Source organism: Vitis riparia, chromosome 19, assembly GCF_004353265.1.
Source record: "Vitis riparia cultivar Riparia Gloire de Montpellier isolate 1030 chromosome 19, EGFV_Vit.rip_1.0, whole genome shotgun sequence".
In the NCBI taxonomy this organism is placed as follows: domain Eukaryota; kingdom Viridiplantae; phylum Streptophyta; class Magnoliopsida; order Vitales; family Vitaceae; genus Vitis; species Vitis riparia.
The window spans coordinates 10,795,155-10,812,114 of NC_048449.1; the positions used below are offsets into that span (position 1 = coordinate 10,795,155).

The 16,960-nt window shown below is 33.9% G+C and overlaps 3 protein-coding genes across 7 annotated transcripts in view; all 3 read right to left on the reverse strand.

The window, feature by feature from the left end:
• Positions 1-1,036: 1,036 nt before the first annotated feature.
• On the reverse strand, positions 1,037-4,740 carry LOC117909383. Of its 4 annotated transcripts, XM_034823410.1 has the most exons (5): positions 4,647-4,740; positions 3,866-4,028; positions 2,062-3,468; positions 1,681-1,879; positions 1,037-1,571 (listed from the first exon to the last, which is right to left on the reverse strand). In XM_034823410.1, exons 3-5 carry the CDS (start codon positions 3,269-3,271, stop codon positions 1,280-1,282), a joined length of 1,701 nt encoding a protein of 566 aa, XP_034679301.1. In that variant the 5' UTR covers positions 3,272-3,468; positions 3,866-4,028; positions 4,647-4,740; the 3' UTR covers positions 1,037-1,279. The 4 variants fall into 4 exon arrangements, with proteins under 4 accessions (XP_034679301.1, XP_034679303.1, XP_034679300.1 ...); XM_034823412.1 differs by lacking the exon at positions 4,647-4,740 and having other exon boundaries at positions 2,062-3,319; positions 3,866-4,075; XM_034823409.1 differs by lacking the exon at positions 4,647-4,740 and having other exon boundaries at positions 3,866-4,075.
• LOC117909382 (sufE-like protein 1, chloroplastic/mitochondrial) overlaps positions 1,037-16,960 on the reverse strand; it is a 28,850-nt gene continuing 12,926 nt past the window's right edge. Inside the window, exon 4 of the mRNA XM_034823402.1 lies at positions 1,037-1,291. The gene's annotated coding sequence lies outside the window, so the exon portion shown is untranslated. The remainder of the gene's footprint in view (positions 1,292-16,960) is intronic.
• On the reverse strand, positions 11,541-14,963 carry LOC117909384 (heavy metal-associated isoprenylated plant protein 41-like). Of its 2 annotated transcripts, XM_034823414.1 has the most exons (4): positions 14,877-14,963; positions 14,541-14,736; positions 13,619-13,817; positions 11,541-12,504 (listed from the first exon to the last, which is right to left on the reverse strand). In XM_034823414.1, exons 2-4 carry the CDS (start codon positions 14,725-14,727, stop codon positions 11,796-11,798), a joined length of 1,095 nt encoding a protein of 364 aa, XP_034679305.1. In that variant the 5' UTR covers positions 14,728-14,736; positions 14,877-14,963; the 3' UTR covers positions 11,541-11,795. The 2 variants fall into 2 exon arrangements, with proteins under 2 accessions (XP_034679305.1, XP_034679304.1); XM_034823413.1 differs by lacking the exon at positions 14,877-14,963 and having other exon boundaries at positions 14,541-14,852.

The window sequence follows — 16,960 nt, forward strand, 5'->3', positions numbered from 1 at the left end:
ACCTTTTGGTTTTGGCCAAAATTTAACATTTAAAAAAATAATTATTGGTTTTTGTTATTAAATAGAATTGAAACAAAATGGACATCATTGTTATTAAACTGAATTGAATGATTTCTTTCAATTAATTCAACTTTTAATAGATGAAAATTCATTACATGGATTCAATCGTATACACCCTAAAGTTGACAGCAAATTTATGGGAAGGATAAAAGGAATGAAGGCTTATAATTTTATATTTTAGTATAGCATTCGACACAAGAAAAGTATTCAAGAACAAAAGTGTTTGTTTTTTCAACTTGCTTTCAAACCTTAAGTAGTTTGTTTTTTTTTTTACTTTTTCTTGATTTATTACTTATTTTTTAAAATTTTGATTAAATAGAAAAAATAAAATATTTGATTTTTTTAATACTAAAAATAGTTAAACGTAATATCATAATTACAGGGAACCTGTTGAATTTTTTATTTTATTTTTGTTACTTTTTAACACTTAATAAAAATACAATATTAAAAAATAAACTAACTTAATATTTAACGTTATTGAGCAATTTGTAGTTTTAAATTCCATTTAGAATTAAGTGAAAGAAAACAAACATTGCCTATGTTTCATAGTATGAGTTTAAAAAAAATTTCAAACTCATCCCTAACCTATTTATTTAAATTTCAATCCTGTCTCATTGTCATCTCTACAAGTACATATTAAAACGTGGGTTCCACACAAATAAATTAATGTGGTGGCTGTGTTGGAGACATACTTAGAATATGATATAATGGGAGTATGAGAATATGTACAAAACATAGACGCATATATACATATAAATAAATGTAACTTTGAAATCATAAGAAATTGGGTGCAGCATATAAAAACATATTGCTTTAAGAATGCTGGTGTGCTGAAAATAAAGTTTGGTGGGCTATGACTGCAATGCTTAGGATCGTAAGATATCATGCTTATGCTTTTGTGTGTGTTAATATAATGTCTAGTGACATATCTAAAAACCAAAGCACAATGTTTCATGTGCTGAGCATGCATTGTGCCTTTGTGATAACAGGTACTTTGATTACAAGATTACAGGATTTCTAATCTCAGTGCTTGCAACTTGGGGTGCAATATGTTTTTATATGCTGCCTATCATATAGAAGGCATAGAAAAGCAAGGACCTTATTTAACTTTGTACGGTACAATGCCTATCATAGAGTTGCCCTGCAATATCATCAGAATTCACCCTTTTTTCCTTTTCTATGTACAAACCTTTCCATCTTCAAAGATTTCCTCTATAGATCACATCCACACATTTTCATTCAGTTTTTTAGGCCCAAATTTGTATGTTCTGCTGGGATTGCAGTTGAAGTTATTGTCACCCCCAAAGCCATACTTGGTGCGGTACCCTGGGTAGTCCATAAAATTAAAGGGCTCTTCTTCTATAAGTCGAAGCCCAACTCTTGAGGCTAGAAATTCCAAATTCCACTCATAAAAGAAGCCATTGCTTTTGTGAGTAATGTGGATTTCTCCATCTATGTGAATCATCTTCTTAGCATTTTCTAAAAACAGCTGTACCAGCATTTGATTTCGCCTGCAACACGAAACAATGATATAGAAGGAAATTTTTCATGTAAGAATTAGGAATACAGGCTATACATAAACTCGATTGAAGAAGCTTTTCAAAGAAAGAATCTACCAACCGGATCTTATCTTCCCTTGATGCATTGGGAAAAAATCCAGCCAGCGGGAAGTTGTAGACAACTCGATCAAAACGCATGCAATTGAATGGGAAAACGTGTGCCATTTTGGTGGCATCAACATCATGCATGACCTTAGCTCCCAAGCTCCGTAGTGTATCGATGTTGGACAAGGCATGCCTATAGTTTGTGCTCAAAAACTCTGAAAATTGCAGTCAATTAAGGCCATAAGACAAACCCCAAATGGGTGCTGGGGCACATGCTAATCAAGGTTTACTCGGGACTAGAATGAGAAAAATACCCAAATCAACCAAAATCACGACATTCATGAGAAACACTCAAAGAAGATTACCAACTTATGATTCAGGATTTCTTATTTGTTACCTATAGAATCAAGAGAAGTAGCGGTTATGTTTGTAGCAGAAGCAAAAGCCACAGCCAAAGCCGCAGAGAATGAGAAGTCCCCTTCACCCACCAGCAATATTTTGTATTCACTGCTGTAGTGCTTTATCCATCTTACTCCAAGCTTTCCTTCCTCTAGGTCTTCTTCACAGCTGCTGTAGTCCCACCAATTTTTTCCTACCGCTCCTCTGGTTCGTTCTTCGTTTTCTTCAATTATGTCGTAATGGTGGAGCCGTGCAGAAACTTGCTTCTCATCACCTACAACTTGGACTTTAAATTTTGCAGGAATTAACAGATCCAATGCATCATCAGACCTGGAATTGCTGCGTGAGTCCAAGCTCAGTGGAAAACCCAGAGAGTTTCGCTGCGATGCACCATTGATGCCTGAGTTGCTGCTTGGGACAGAGCTCAGTGGAAGAGTCACTGGATTTGGCTGGAAATGGGATGCACCACTCACGCTAGAGTGGCTGCAGGAGCTAGAGAGTAGTGAAGGATGAGTCTGTATCTTTGGCTGAGCATGAGAAGTACCACTTGGCCTGGATAGGCCACACGAGTTGGAGCTGAGTGGCTGAGGAGCCTGCACTGGTTTTGGGTAAAAATAGGTTGTGCTGGATTGGCTGCATGAGCTAGAACTTAGCTGTTGGTGAGTCTCTAGTTTTGGTTGGACAGGGGATGATACAGTCGTGCTGGAGAGGCCACATGAGCTCAAGTTGAGTGGCTGATGAGTCTGCACTAGTTTTGGGTAAAAATGGGTTGTGCTGGATTGGCTGCATGAGCTAGAACTCAGTTGTTGGGGAGTCTCTAGTTTTGGCTGGACAGGGGATGATACAGTCGCGATAGAGAAGCCACATGAGCTCGAGTTTAGTTGATGATGAGTCTGTAGTGTTGGCTGAAGACGTGATGCACTACTTGTTTTGGAGTGGCTGAATGGGCTAGAGCTAGAGTTAGAGCTAGAGCTCACTGGAGGCGGAGGATGAGTCCGTAGATTTGTCTGCAATGCGTAGTCCCTATATGATTCTAAGCTCGGTGGAGAAGTAAATGGATTCGGTGGCAACGCAGGCCTTGAGCTTGAAGAATTGGTGTCTGAGGCAAATCTCGGCGGAGAAATCAGGGGTAGTTTTTCACTTGGCTTCTTTTTATCATCTTTTTCACCCCACAACCAGCGAATAATAACGGAGAGAATTTGACCCATTGAATCACCCGTCCCCCCCTTCTTTTTCTTCTTCCTTCATCAAGGAGCCTGTAAACATAGAAATGTCCCTTGTCATGAAAACCATGCGGGCGTCAGGGCGTGCACTGCAATGTCAATGGACTTGACACAGGTCCCACCAACATTGCATCAAATTTTCCTTCTCGGACAAGTAAGATAAGGAATGCCTCTGCCACATACTGTTGAGAAATAAAAGAAGATATTACCCACAAAGCCTATCATGTTTTCAGTGATGTAGGGTTGTGTGAGTCTTTCTCTGCCATATCAGACCGAGACATTAATAGTGGGATTCTTTTTTTCTTTGCAAATCAATATGACTCAAATGCAACATTCATGTTGGAATACAAAGGGATTCAAATTGCCAACAAATGAACCAAAAATCATCTTCACAGCCAAATCTACAACTACTAAACATCTTTTCCCTGTAAAACTAGTAAAATTTTCATCCAGACATGTTGATTAACTATAGAAGAACAGGCTTCTGCATTCATCCCCATCTAAGTTCAGCATTTTAGCAGAAACCCATTATGAAAAAACAGAATGACAGAAAGGGTAAAAGGGCGCCAATATCAATACCATGCATGCAGATGAGCTTGTGGATGATGAGAGCTTTGTTGAGACCAGAGATCAAAGCTCCCAAATCAGAGTTTTCCCACCAAAGATCGGACGAGATCAAACACTAGTGATGCTTGGCTTGCAGGAGATCCATCAGTGTTGGGTGTGAGAGATGAGAGTTGTGCTGAGAGTGAAGGGAGAGCAATATCAGAAGGTAAAGAAGTTTATAATGATTCGTACGTCCAAAGACTTGGGTGGACTTGGCCATTTTTTATGCTACGTGGAGGCACTCTATTCGGATTAATAAAGTGATAAAAGAAAAGAAAAAAAAAAAAGGAAAAAAGGGAAGTAAAGTCCATTTCATCAAAGCATTTGATACCCAAAGTGATAATAGGTTGATGATGATGCATGATAGGTGCACCGAACAGCATTTGATACCCAACACATGATCATTTCATCACAGCCCTTCGTTTAGTTTGGACTCTGTGATGATCATACCCTCATAACCTCACGAATCATAAAAATGCAGTGAAATGGGAGTGTATAAAGCAAAATAAGATGTACTAAAATTATTTTAATTGAGGATTCTAATTGAACTCAAAAACCTTTCAAAAGAAAAATAAGCTTTTTTGTCATAACTTATATTCAGTAGAAATTGAAATGTCCAACAGCAACCCAAGAACCAGTACATAAAAGGCAAATGCTTTATCATTTGCAATGAAGCACCTTTTCTTCAAAGAATACTTAATGGTTAAGAAGTTGGAACATAGAGTCCCAAAATGATAGATGAGTTTGAATGCACCTTTTCTTTTTGGCTGAGACGAAGTAAGCCGACCCATTGCAACCCTCAGCCCTAAGAATACTAGTGTCACAAACTCAGGACGGCCAATGGTTACTTTGAGTAAAGAAGAGCTTTTTTGTGGACCTGATCGACATGATATGACCACCAACATTAAGTTCATTTTTCAAACACTAGTGATGCTTGGCTTGCAAGAGATCCATCAGTGTTGGGTGTGAGAGATGAGAGTTGTGCTGAGAGTGAAGGGGGAGCGATATCAGAAGGTAAAGAAGTTTCCCATGATTCGTACGTCCAAAGACTTGGATGGACTTGGCCATTTTTATGCTACGTGGAGGCACTCTATTCGGATTAATAAAGTGATAAAAGAAAAAAATTAGGAAAGAAGTCTCTTTCATCAAAGAATTTGATACCCAAACTAATGGAAGTAATTAAAATAGATTGACGATGATGATGGCTGCACCAAACAGCATTTGATACCCAACCCACCAATCATAAAATTCAGTGACATGGGAGTGCATAAAGCAAAATAAGGTATACTAAAATTATTTTAAAATACTTTGTATTTCCAGATAATTTTTTATTTGGGGAAAAGGAAACAAAGTTGAAGAATTATTTTTAAACAATTTTTTCATTTTAAGATTTTTTTTTTTTTTTTCTTTCACTTGGTAAATATTTCATAATTTTAAAAATTATTATATATTATTTAATTTATATTATTTTAATACTTATCATTATAAAAATAAATATGCACTTAAATATTTATAAAAATAAACATTATATATTTTTTGTAAAAAATTTCATAAAGCTTACAGTTGGTCTGCTAGTGGTAGCAATCTCTATTTTTTATTGCTGCCTTTTAGGCTTGATTTCTCATACTCCTCTTTTCTACGTATACCCATCCCACATTGAAAACCTATACAAGCATTTCCCCCCATAAATTACATATGAGCTTGGAATAGAAATTAGTTACTTATAATGTGGCCCATCAAAATAAATGTATTTGGGCTGTACAGCTCTTAGGGCTACAAAAGGTGTTAATTTTGCCGATTCAATTTTGAAAACATTTAAAATCAATAAAGAGGGGTTCACATTACAAAAATATTCTTAATTTTTGTGTATTCTTCGATAAAAAACTCTATGTATTTTCAATGAAGTTGAGATCGTACAACATATTATTAATTTAAGGCATTGACATACATTATCTGTACAAAAATATTCTTAATTTTTGTGTATTCTTCGATAAAAAACTCTATGTATTTTCAATGAAGTTGAGATCGTACAACATATTCTTAATTTGACTTGACTTAAAGGCACAGACATACATTCTCTATACAAAAATATTCTTAATTTGTGTATTCTTCAATAAAGAACTCTATGTATTTTCAATGAAGTTGATATCGTACAACATATTCTTAATTTGACTTGACTTAAAGGCACAGACATACATTCTATATACAAAAATATTCTTAATTTGTGTATTCGTCAATGAAGAACTCTATGTATTTTCAATGAAGTTGAGATCGTACAACATATATATTCGTAATTTGACTTGACTTAGAGGCACTAACATCTTCCTCCTAAATTCATTGTATGTGTAAATGGCATCTTCTTCCCAAATTCAGTGTATGTGTAAATGAAAGAGAGTTGATTCAAAGATCCAAACAATCTTTTACTTTTAAAATTTTATGAACCCAATCTATGATTTTCTATTTAAAGAAATCGATAATAAAGTAAATTCAACCAAAAATTACATATATATCTATAATATATAATATCTATTAGTTATATTACCAACTTAATTTTATTATAGAGTAGCATACCACATCTATGAAGTTCATAAGTGAGCTACTTAGTAATGCTATGAGAAGGTTATACAATAGCTATATACATTCATCTCCTCGGGTTAGAATAATATGACTTGACATAGATTGCAATAATGTAATTTAAATAGGTCTATTATAATAGTATTTTAAAGCTTTTTGGATCATAATGTTTGATAGGCTTTTTGGTTTGGGCCAAAATTTAACATTTTAAAAAATAATTATTGGTTTTTATTATTAAATCGAATTGAAACCAAATGGACTTTATTGTTACTAAACTAAATTAAATGTTATTTTTAATATTAAAAAAAATTAAATATTTTGATTTTTTCTATTCAATAAAAAAATTTAAAAATAAGTAGTAAATTAATAATAAAAAATGAACAATTTAAAATCCTAGCAAAAAGTTTTAAAAAAATAATAAACAAGACGTAAGTTAATTTTCTTTGAGTGTGGCATGACTTCCCTCTAGATAAGGGATTGGAAGTAGAAGGAATAATTATTGACAAGGATGTTTTGATCAGTAGCTATGGCTTCTCACCCAGAAATATACAATTGATTTTCCAAGTGCTTGTGAATGCCAGGATATGTCCTTCCATGTAATACCCCAACCCAAGATTTTGTCAGCTTTGTAAAGTACGAAGAATAACTATTTTATGTTTTTTATTTTTTGTCTGGGCTTATTAATAATTCCCTGATTGGGCTTTTAATTCATGACTAAAAAATTTGGGCCAAAACTTCCAAAGGTTAGCCTCCAACGTTTCAAATTGGGATGGCAATATGGGTCAACTTTATCCAAAACTTATCCAGTTTATTTATACCCATTCTCATCCGATCCATACATAAAAATAAAATAAAATAAAATAATCGCCCAAAATTTTAAAAAAATAAATGGGACAAGGTAATATTAGGAAATTTTCATATTTGCCCCATTTGATTTTTTTTTATTTTGAAAATTTTAAATTATATTAAAAATAAATATAATTTATAAAAAAATAAATATTATAACTTTTTATTATTCATTTGTATGAAAAGTATAAGAATTTATTTATATATGCTAAAAAGAGGTGAAAATGAAAAAATAAAATAACTTTTTATTTAATATTATGTATAATAATTAGGACAAGACAAACTTGGGTTTTAAAAAAAATTTATCAAACTCATTTCAAATTCATCACTTTAAAGGAGGGGTATCCCAAAAACGTCTTATTGTCATCCCTAGATCCAAATCTTGTATATCATGTCAGTTTCCTAATTATTACTATAGTGGACAAAAAAAAAAAAAAAAAAAAAAAAAACAAAGAGAAGGAATGAGAAGTGGCACAACTAATGTGGTTGAGAAAGTTAGACAAAGTAGATAAGATGGTGATCAATTTGACTCACATAGCAGGTCTCTCATCTATTGTAGATTTTTTAATCATTTTTCTTTTCTTTTAAGTGAAAGATTAGTAATTAGAGGGTTGGAGTTCACTTATTTTTTCTAAATTTTATGGTTTTGGCTCAAAGACTAATGAAAGATTTGAAGGTTCTAAGGATTTCCATGAAGATCAAGTAGAATACCTATCAAATTGATGATAAGAATTGCATTATGAATCTAAAATTATTTGACTAATTAAAAAAATAGAGAGAAAATATTTTGAAGCAAAAAAGTAAGAAATGAATCTAAATTAGTAGTATATATGACTATCGAGTGGTTGACAAATAAGCTACAAATTATGGTAATAAGAAAACACTGGTGTCATAAAAATATGCAACTTATGAATCTAGGCATTGTTAAAAGATAGTTGAAAAATATAGTTTTGAGTGTTAGAGAAAAAAAAATAAAGACTAAATAAATTTGTTCAATATTATATCTACATATGGATGTAGGGTTAGCATTACTAGTTTTATATATGCTTTCCAATTTGTTTTCTATATTACATATTGCCAAATTACTCTACTATTTGTATCTTTGGCTCTAAAGCTTATGCAACACCTATGGCCTCTAGAATCGTGCTCTTTATTAATTAAAGGGCGCACTCCTCTCTCGAACCCTACTCCATATATAAATCTTGTTGGGTTTTATAGTATTGCACCATTACATGCCTTCACATTTCTTTTAATGTTGATAATTTATGTCAATTCATTCCTGCTCTAACTCACATTCACTTTTAGATAGTTAAATGACTTCTTTGGTATCATAAGGGGGCTGTTTATTTCATGATCTTACCCTTCATGTAGCCGGTTTTTTGGATCTTTTGTTCATTTTGATACATGCTAGGATGGTTGCTCGAAGAATCGTTGGAGTACAAAGGCTATTGTGCTTTCTTTGGAAATAGTTTTGCCTCTTGATATGCTAGCAAACAGAAGGCGGTCTCTCAATCTAGTATTGCTTTTGAATAACATAGTTGCATTTGAATACTATGTCATTTGCAAATACTACCTAAAAATTGGTTTGAATTCAATTCATGTTTTATAAGTGAAGGTTCCCTTATTCCATACACCTTTTATATTGTGTGACAATTTAAGTTCAACCTATTTGGTTATGAACCCTGTTTCACATTCTCATATCAAATATGCGGATATTGACTTCCCCTTATGCATAATCGAGTACTTCAACAAATCATTAGATGTCAAGTTCGTGTCTTTTGCTCATCCATTGGTAGATGCTATAACTAAGCCTCTACCTACTCAAATTCTTAGGTCTTTATCCCAAGCTCTTAGTTCTTCCACGACCTTGAGCTTGTAAGGAATGTCAGAATATAGGTCAACTAGCTCAAAACATTCTTTTTATCTTGTTATAATGAAAATTATAGAATCTTGTTGGAGTAAATTATGTAATAACCAAAAGTGGTAATAACTGGGAATGAGTTCTTTGAAAGAGGGCATCCAAAGAAGGAAAAATACCCTCATGTTCTTTTAGCATATGAGTATGTAGATTGCACATAATATTATATATAGATATGAAGTTATAATTATATATATATAAAAGAAAAGGAGTACAAGTGCATAGGGATGGCAATGGGGTGGTTTGGGATGGGTCGTCTTATCTTAATCCCTTCCCGTTTATTCAAAATAATTTTGATTTTTGTCCCAATTAAAAAATTAAACGGAATGGGTGGTGGTATAAATTAGGACAATGTGAGACAGGACAAGACAATATTTGAAACCACCTTGAACCTATTTTGGGTTTTTAAAAATTTCAAACCTATCAATAACCTATTTATTTAAATTTCAAACTCGCCCCATTAAAAGCAAGGAAGAGTAGCTACCCGAAAAAATCCATCCATTGTCATCCCTACAAGTGCATATTAAATAAATTAATGTGGTGGTTCTAATGGAGACATGCTTAGAATATGATATAATGGGAGTATGAGTATATATGAAAAACATAGAAGAATATAGAACGTATGAATAAATGTAACTTTTGAGTGTGAGATCATAACAAATTGGGTGCAGCATATAAAAATATATTGCTTTAAGAATTCTGGTGGGCTGAATGTTTTGGTATAGGAATTATTGGAGAGAATATGGAATGCAAAAATATGAAATATTTTGGATAAATGAAAACTCACTTGTTGATACAAAATCTGGGTTAAGAGGATATACAAAAATATAAGCATGGTTGGTGGTTGTAGAATTCCAAATTGAAGTGCAGCACCTTAATATTTTTGGACAAGAGGTATAAATAGGAGTCATACCTAGAACATAGTGTAAATATACAGTGTCAAAAGTAGTAAATAATTTTAAACATATATACTATATTTGATTATATGTTTAAAAAAATAATTTTCTCGTATTTAGTTTCATCATAGAAAATACGGAAAAAAGATCAAATATAATTAAAATTAATTAAAAATTTAAATATTTTAAAATTATTTCATATTTACATAGAAGGAGAAAATGAATGAAACTAGTTTGAATTAATATATTAAAATGAATTAATGATTATAAATTTATTTTTTATTTTTCTTCATTATTTTTTTTTTATTTTACTTTTCCTCTATTTTTTCTCTCTCGTGTTTTCCCTTCAATTTTCCATAAACCAAACATAGCTATAATATTATAATAGCTTTGTTTTAAAATAAACATTCAATTTGAATTTCCTAATATAACCTAATGGGAATTTAATTTATTTTACTATTTTGCATTAATTTATGAAATATCTATTTTTCTGTCCAAATTTAGAAAAAATTTGTTTGTATTTTTGTAAATTTTGTACATGAAATTTATTCATTCAATTACACTAAAATTTATAAGACACTACACATCCTTATCTGCAGCATAAATTTTTCTTTCCATTTTCACTTGTGTTCTTAACAGGCTATGTTCAGACCCAACAAATCCACTCATGGTTCTTCCTTGGCAAAATGCTCCATGCATGAACACAATCCCTCCATTCGAGTCAGGTCTCTGATGTGTTTGTGCTCCATGGTTGTCGTACCATAAGCATATATTCATTTCTGAGAACGAAGCAAGCAACCAAACGGACCCCAGGATACTTCAGTTTGAGATTTCTGGGATTTTTTGGAAGATTATCCCTGATTTGAATTTTCATGGCTCAAAACATTCCCTAGATTACTCAGCCTCCATTAACACTCATTTCTCAATGAAAGCAAAATGCTGAAGTTTACCAACCCTGGTTCAAACTTAGTACACTTGTCATTTGATGCAGGACTGAGCTAATTCAAAACTGTTCATCTAATGTGGCAATCCTAAAGTCATATTGCTTCCTTCCAGCATTACAGAACAAAACTCAAAAGGTAAAAGCTAAGCAAAACTCATTCTGTGTCGTATCATGCTGAACTTAGGAACTAAAATATGTATGGTTAAACACCTGGAAAGTAATAATTCCATGGTTCCCTAGGATGGGATCAGTCCAAGTCTCAGGAATTTGAAAAAGATTTTATGTGCCAGCATGAAAATAAAATTTAGGCCCAAAGATCCCTGACCAAGTTATCTTGGCCTTCACAACCCTCTCCCAGCACATTATCAAGGGTATCTACTTAGTTTCCTGATGGATATTTAGACCAGCTTTCGCTAAAATGGTTTTGGGGATCAAGCAGAAAGTACAAAATAGATTGTATGCCATTCTAAATAGAATGCATGTCACACCAGGACTGCAATTTGATCATGAAAATTGACAGAGATCATCTCACCTGGAAGTATGAATTTCTATAAAATTTACAATAATTCCTGCTCTCCTGCACACAAGTGTACTGAGACAAAAACCAAAAACAAAAAGAGGAGTATAGTTTTCACCTATAGAACAACACCGGTGCTTAACTTGTATTCACTAGCAAACAAGGCAAAAGGTGCTCACTTCTCAGAAACATGTTCTATTTCTCCTTCTTTACAAGTAATGATCAGGACCCAATAACATCCTTTGTAGGAATGCTGATCTCAACCTGCTCAAATGTTGAAGCTCTTGCAGAAGGTTTATGTAACCAGTCAAGGTTCTTCCTGGACCTTCAGCCATATATCTTTCAAAGCCAAGCCTAAGTGCTTCATGAACAGTATAGCCCACATCGTAACCAGTTCTTCCAAATGTTTCCACAGCATGATTGAAGTATCCATCAAAGATCCGAGAACATTCATTGCTGACAGAGATTGTTAAAGGTAACCCCATATGCCTTGGGATGCCATTCATATTTGCTAAAATATTTCTTCCAGGACCTCTGTAATCAGATGAACCTGGCCACTGCTGCATTTGCATTAGATTAATTTGCTGAGATCCTCGGTGATTTAAATCAGAGTGGCACACGATTCTGGACATTTTCATAGCAGTGGGGGAGAATCTGAATTTGAAAGTACTGCAAGCTCCCAAACGGAAGGGCTCATCACATCTTGAACCAGCTCCTCTCTTATTGTTATAGCCTGGGTAGTCCTCTTTCTTAAAATCAACACACTCAAACAGCACCAGAGAGTTTTGAGAAGCAAGTTCCTCAAGATTCCAGTGGGAAAATGGAGCTGTGGTTTTGTGATTTACATGAATTTCACCATTGGCTCTTAGCATGCCACTTGCATTCCTGAAGAAACCATGCACAAGATCCCTATGCATACTGTAGCATAAGATGGGATGACAATATAAGTACAATCCACACAGAATTAATAAAGAAATCAGCCATTCTATAAAAGCCTTAGGTACAACTAGATTGAACCATTTGAAATCAGCAGAAAACAATGCATCAAAGATACTCGTATTCCTTTTGATTTTTTTTTTTTGGTTGTCAGACACACTGGTAGAAAATATTATCAGATGATGATGTCTATAATTAATTTACCTGTGATAATGAAAATTTTCTTCTACATATTTGTATCTTTGATATATATTCTACCACTTCAAAAGAGAAACCCAGCACTCCCATCATTTGGAAGCAAAGGCATGATATTTCTGGTGCACCTGTATAGCAGTTAATCTTGTTTTAAGGTTGTAAGTTAGATGCCTAGCATCTGAGCTGAAGACCAGCACATGGGCCAATGCCCATGGTACATGATAGTAACAACTAGAATTCTTAAAAATACTATGAAGACAATAACTGATTCAGTTACATGTAGGGTTCCAAATACCCCCCAGTTCTATCCTTTGCTGCCCTGGCTTTTGTGATGGAGACTTTGTCCATCAACATGTAGAAGCTGAAATTATAACATAATCTCATTATGGAGGCATTGGAAACCTACACATGACCATGTAGATGTGATTCATTTGCCAATACGATGAATCATACTGCACTTGTGCAGACTCATGGCTATATACTGCAGAAATAGGTAAACATATGACCACAGAATGTGTGTTATGCATCTTCACCACTTTGATAAAGTGGTCAAAATTTCCCCTTGTGAGGACTTGAATGGGATCATCAAATGCGTGCTCCAAACCCACGGCTAGCTACCTTGATGGGCATCACCATCTGAACCAATTGAACAAACACACAGTTCTGTGCATAGACAAAAAGGGCATGAAATGTAAATGAACTCACAAACACAAATAAAACATAGGAGAAAAGTAACATTGACCATGACGAGCAACTACAATGTATGGAAGATTTTGCTGTGAAATTCAAGCTACATATCATATCCATAACAACAATACATTTTCTTCGTACAGAGAGAAGGTAGTTTTGAGGAATTATGAAATTTCCATCACATAGATAAGAAATAAAAGATGAGGCTTACTTAATCATAAGCCTGTTGTCTTCCTTTCCATGGAAGCCTGCATGAGGAAAGTTATATATAATGCGGTCGAATTTCCGCATCTTGAGATCAGTATGAAGCTTCATCTTGGTTGCATCCACTCCAAATAAAAGAGATGCTCCCAGCTTCTCTAAAGCTTCCAAATTTGATTTTGCTTTCTTGTACATCTTTATCAGAACATCTAGTTTAAGATTGAGTCAGAAAACAAGTTGTCCAAAAAATAGCATTCCTCATAAAACAGAGAGACTACAACTTAATTTAAAATTTTGTATATTGAACTCAACAAAGACTAAACCTCAACTAAACAAATGAAACATCCGCAAATGTGATAACTCCCCAAATATTGAATATAACAACCTTCAAATTCTTAATTTGCATATCCTGTACCCAAAATGAAAATGATATTTCAATTTCAGAGCATCATAGAAGTCAGAACCCTTGTCAATTTTGATATTTGGAAAGTACAATAACAATGGGGAATTCTTGTCCAACAGGAGGATTTGGAAAAACATAAACCCATAAAAAACTCACACAATGTTAAAAAATATTTTGTTGATAATAAAATAAAAGCTCTTCAAATTCCACCTCTTGACTCTCCCCAGTTGCTTTCATTTCAAAATAGTCCTTCATCTCCAAACCCAGATGTTTGGTTCTCAGAAACTGAGAAAGAAAAATAACACAAAAGCAAGTTTCACTTATATTCCAAGGTTGACCATTTCTTCAACCCATATTTCTGGCATGCTTCTTTCTCTTCCAGTCATGACAACCAAATAAAGAAAATAATTCCCCTTCTACTGTTTCCCAAAAGTATACAGGGCTAAGGACTACAAGATTAGAGTATAGTACACAAGTAACGAGTTGATTCCAATACATATAAAATACAAGAAAAGGGAAAGAGAGAGACTATATGGGTCGAGAGAAGAAGCAACGATGTTGGAAGCAGAAGCAAAAGAGTGAGCCAAACACAGAGAGAAAGAGAAGTCTCCTTCACCAACCAAGAGAATTTGATGAAACGAGGAATAATGCATCAACCGTTTCTCTTGTTCTTCCACACCCACTTCATCTTTCACCATTTCCTCCCCGACAGCCATTGACGCTTTCTACAGTTACAGAACCAGAGAGACTCATTGAGAGAGAAAGGTAGTGAAAGTTTGGCCGTGTTTAAAGGGCTTATTTGAAAAATAGAGATTATTTTCAAATATAAATATTGGGGCTGAATTTACCGAGATGCCACTGTTACCTATGCTGCAAGAAGTGGGATTGTCTCGTTTGTGAGCGATGGAGCTTGGGAGGGGCATTTTGGGAATGGAAGATGCATGGCATGGTCGCCCATTAATGGTGGCCTGCCCTAACATTGGGGAGTTCAAGCGTCCCTTAAGCTCGGCTCATATGGCTTCTGACGATGCAGATTTAAAAGGGCTGGGGGAATTACTTTCCTTTTTGGGTTTTTTTTTGGGAAAGTATGGTATGTAATTACATAAAATTAATTAGTATAAAATAATCTTTAGAATTGTGAATCTAACTGTTCCATAATTTTATAAAATAACCAATTTTTTTATATAAATATTTTTATTATATCATGTATTCACTCCTAGATTTTTTTTTTCTTAAATTATTTTTATAAGAAAATAGTGAGGATGTTTTCATAAAAAAAACGAGACCAAAAATTGATGAAAGGTTTAGGATCTATTTAATAACTGTTTTTAAAAATTGTTTTAAAAATAATTTTTAAGAACAATTTTTAAAAATAGTTTTTAAGAATAGTTTTTAAAAACTATTTCTAATTTTGTAAAATAAAAATTTATTTAAAAATTTAAAATATTTTTAATTTATTTTTAATATTTTAAAATATATTTTAAAAATAACTTTTATGTCTAGTATTTTACTTTTAATCATTCTACATATTTGTATAATTATATTTTAAAATAACTCTCTGAAAACAAGTAAAAACATAAAAAAACAAATAAAATTTATTATCCGAAAACACCATATTTTTTATTTTTAAAAACAGAAAATAGAAAATAATTTTTTATTATTAAATACATTTTCCTATTTTTTTTGCTTTAAATAACAAAAAGCTATTCTTGAAAACAGTTATCAAATTGACTCTTAAATTTCTAACGTTGAGTGTTCAGTAACTCTTTTAATCAAATAATCCAAATATATAAATGCTTTTAATTGAAATAAGAAAAAAAATATATGAATTATTAAGTGTAAAAAATAAAAATTATTTGTTCACATGTGTGAAACGTGTCTCGGGAAAAGTTTTGCAAAATAGGGATAATTTGTTGTATAAGTGATCAAGGAAGCAATGTAATGAGATTGGTCTACAATACATAACCAATGCACTGCGGGTAAGTTCATTTTTCAAGCCACGTGTCCTACGTATTCGTACAATTTAGTGGCATCTACTGAAAGAAATTGTTAGTTTTGTGGACTTAATAATCGTACGCTAAGAGACGCCAAGGAGAAATTCATGCGAAATGTGACATTATTGAACTCTGCTATGAACCCAATGGACAGGACTGTTAAACAGAGGAAGATCAAAGGCTACAAATGGTCGGCCAAGGGGGGAGTTCGAGCCTTAAGAGGGCTATTTTTAGCACATTAGCTATGGGAGGTATGGCTTGGGCATGTGTGGAGACAACTTGCATCCACATGGCCTGAGGCATGTAGTGGAGGTATGTCGAACTCAAGCATGGTGCTGGGCTTAGAAAACATACTTGTCATAGAGGCTGCAACTTCCAACGACACGCATAGGTCATAATTTGGCGCTAGTGCAAACAACATTGTCAAGTCATGTTGCTTAACTAGAGGCATGGGGTGCGACAATGGCGGCCCGTGGTGGCAAACTCACATGGACTTGACATAGCAAGTGTTGGATGTTGGTGTGTGTATGATAGGCCGTGAGTGGTACTAGAAGCACATAATATTAGCAAGACACGTTGCATAACAAGTGTTGAATGTTGGCATGTGTGTGCGTATGCGCGTGCGTTTTGGGCGAGGAGGGTTGGGGTTGTGGTCTCACTTAGGGCAACCTAAGGGTGTGGGCTATGGCATGACGCTAGCTCACCCAAGGTGCTTTAGGCCTCTCCATTGATAAGTGTAGGGCACCACACCATTAGAACTTACATACAACCGAGTGCCCAGTGGTTTAAGCAGGGTATAGCTGCATGAAGAAAGCCTGAGCAAAGCATGACAAATGTTAGATGTGGGTTGTATGGCTGAGACAAGTTGGATTAATGTAGGCAACTTGATGCATGGGCTACATGTGAACAATGCTACATACATGAGCCATGGGCGTGACCGAGATCATGTGACCCT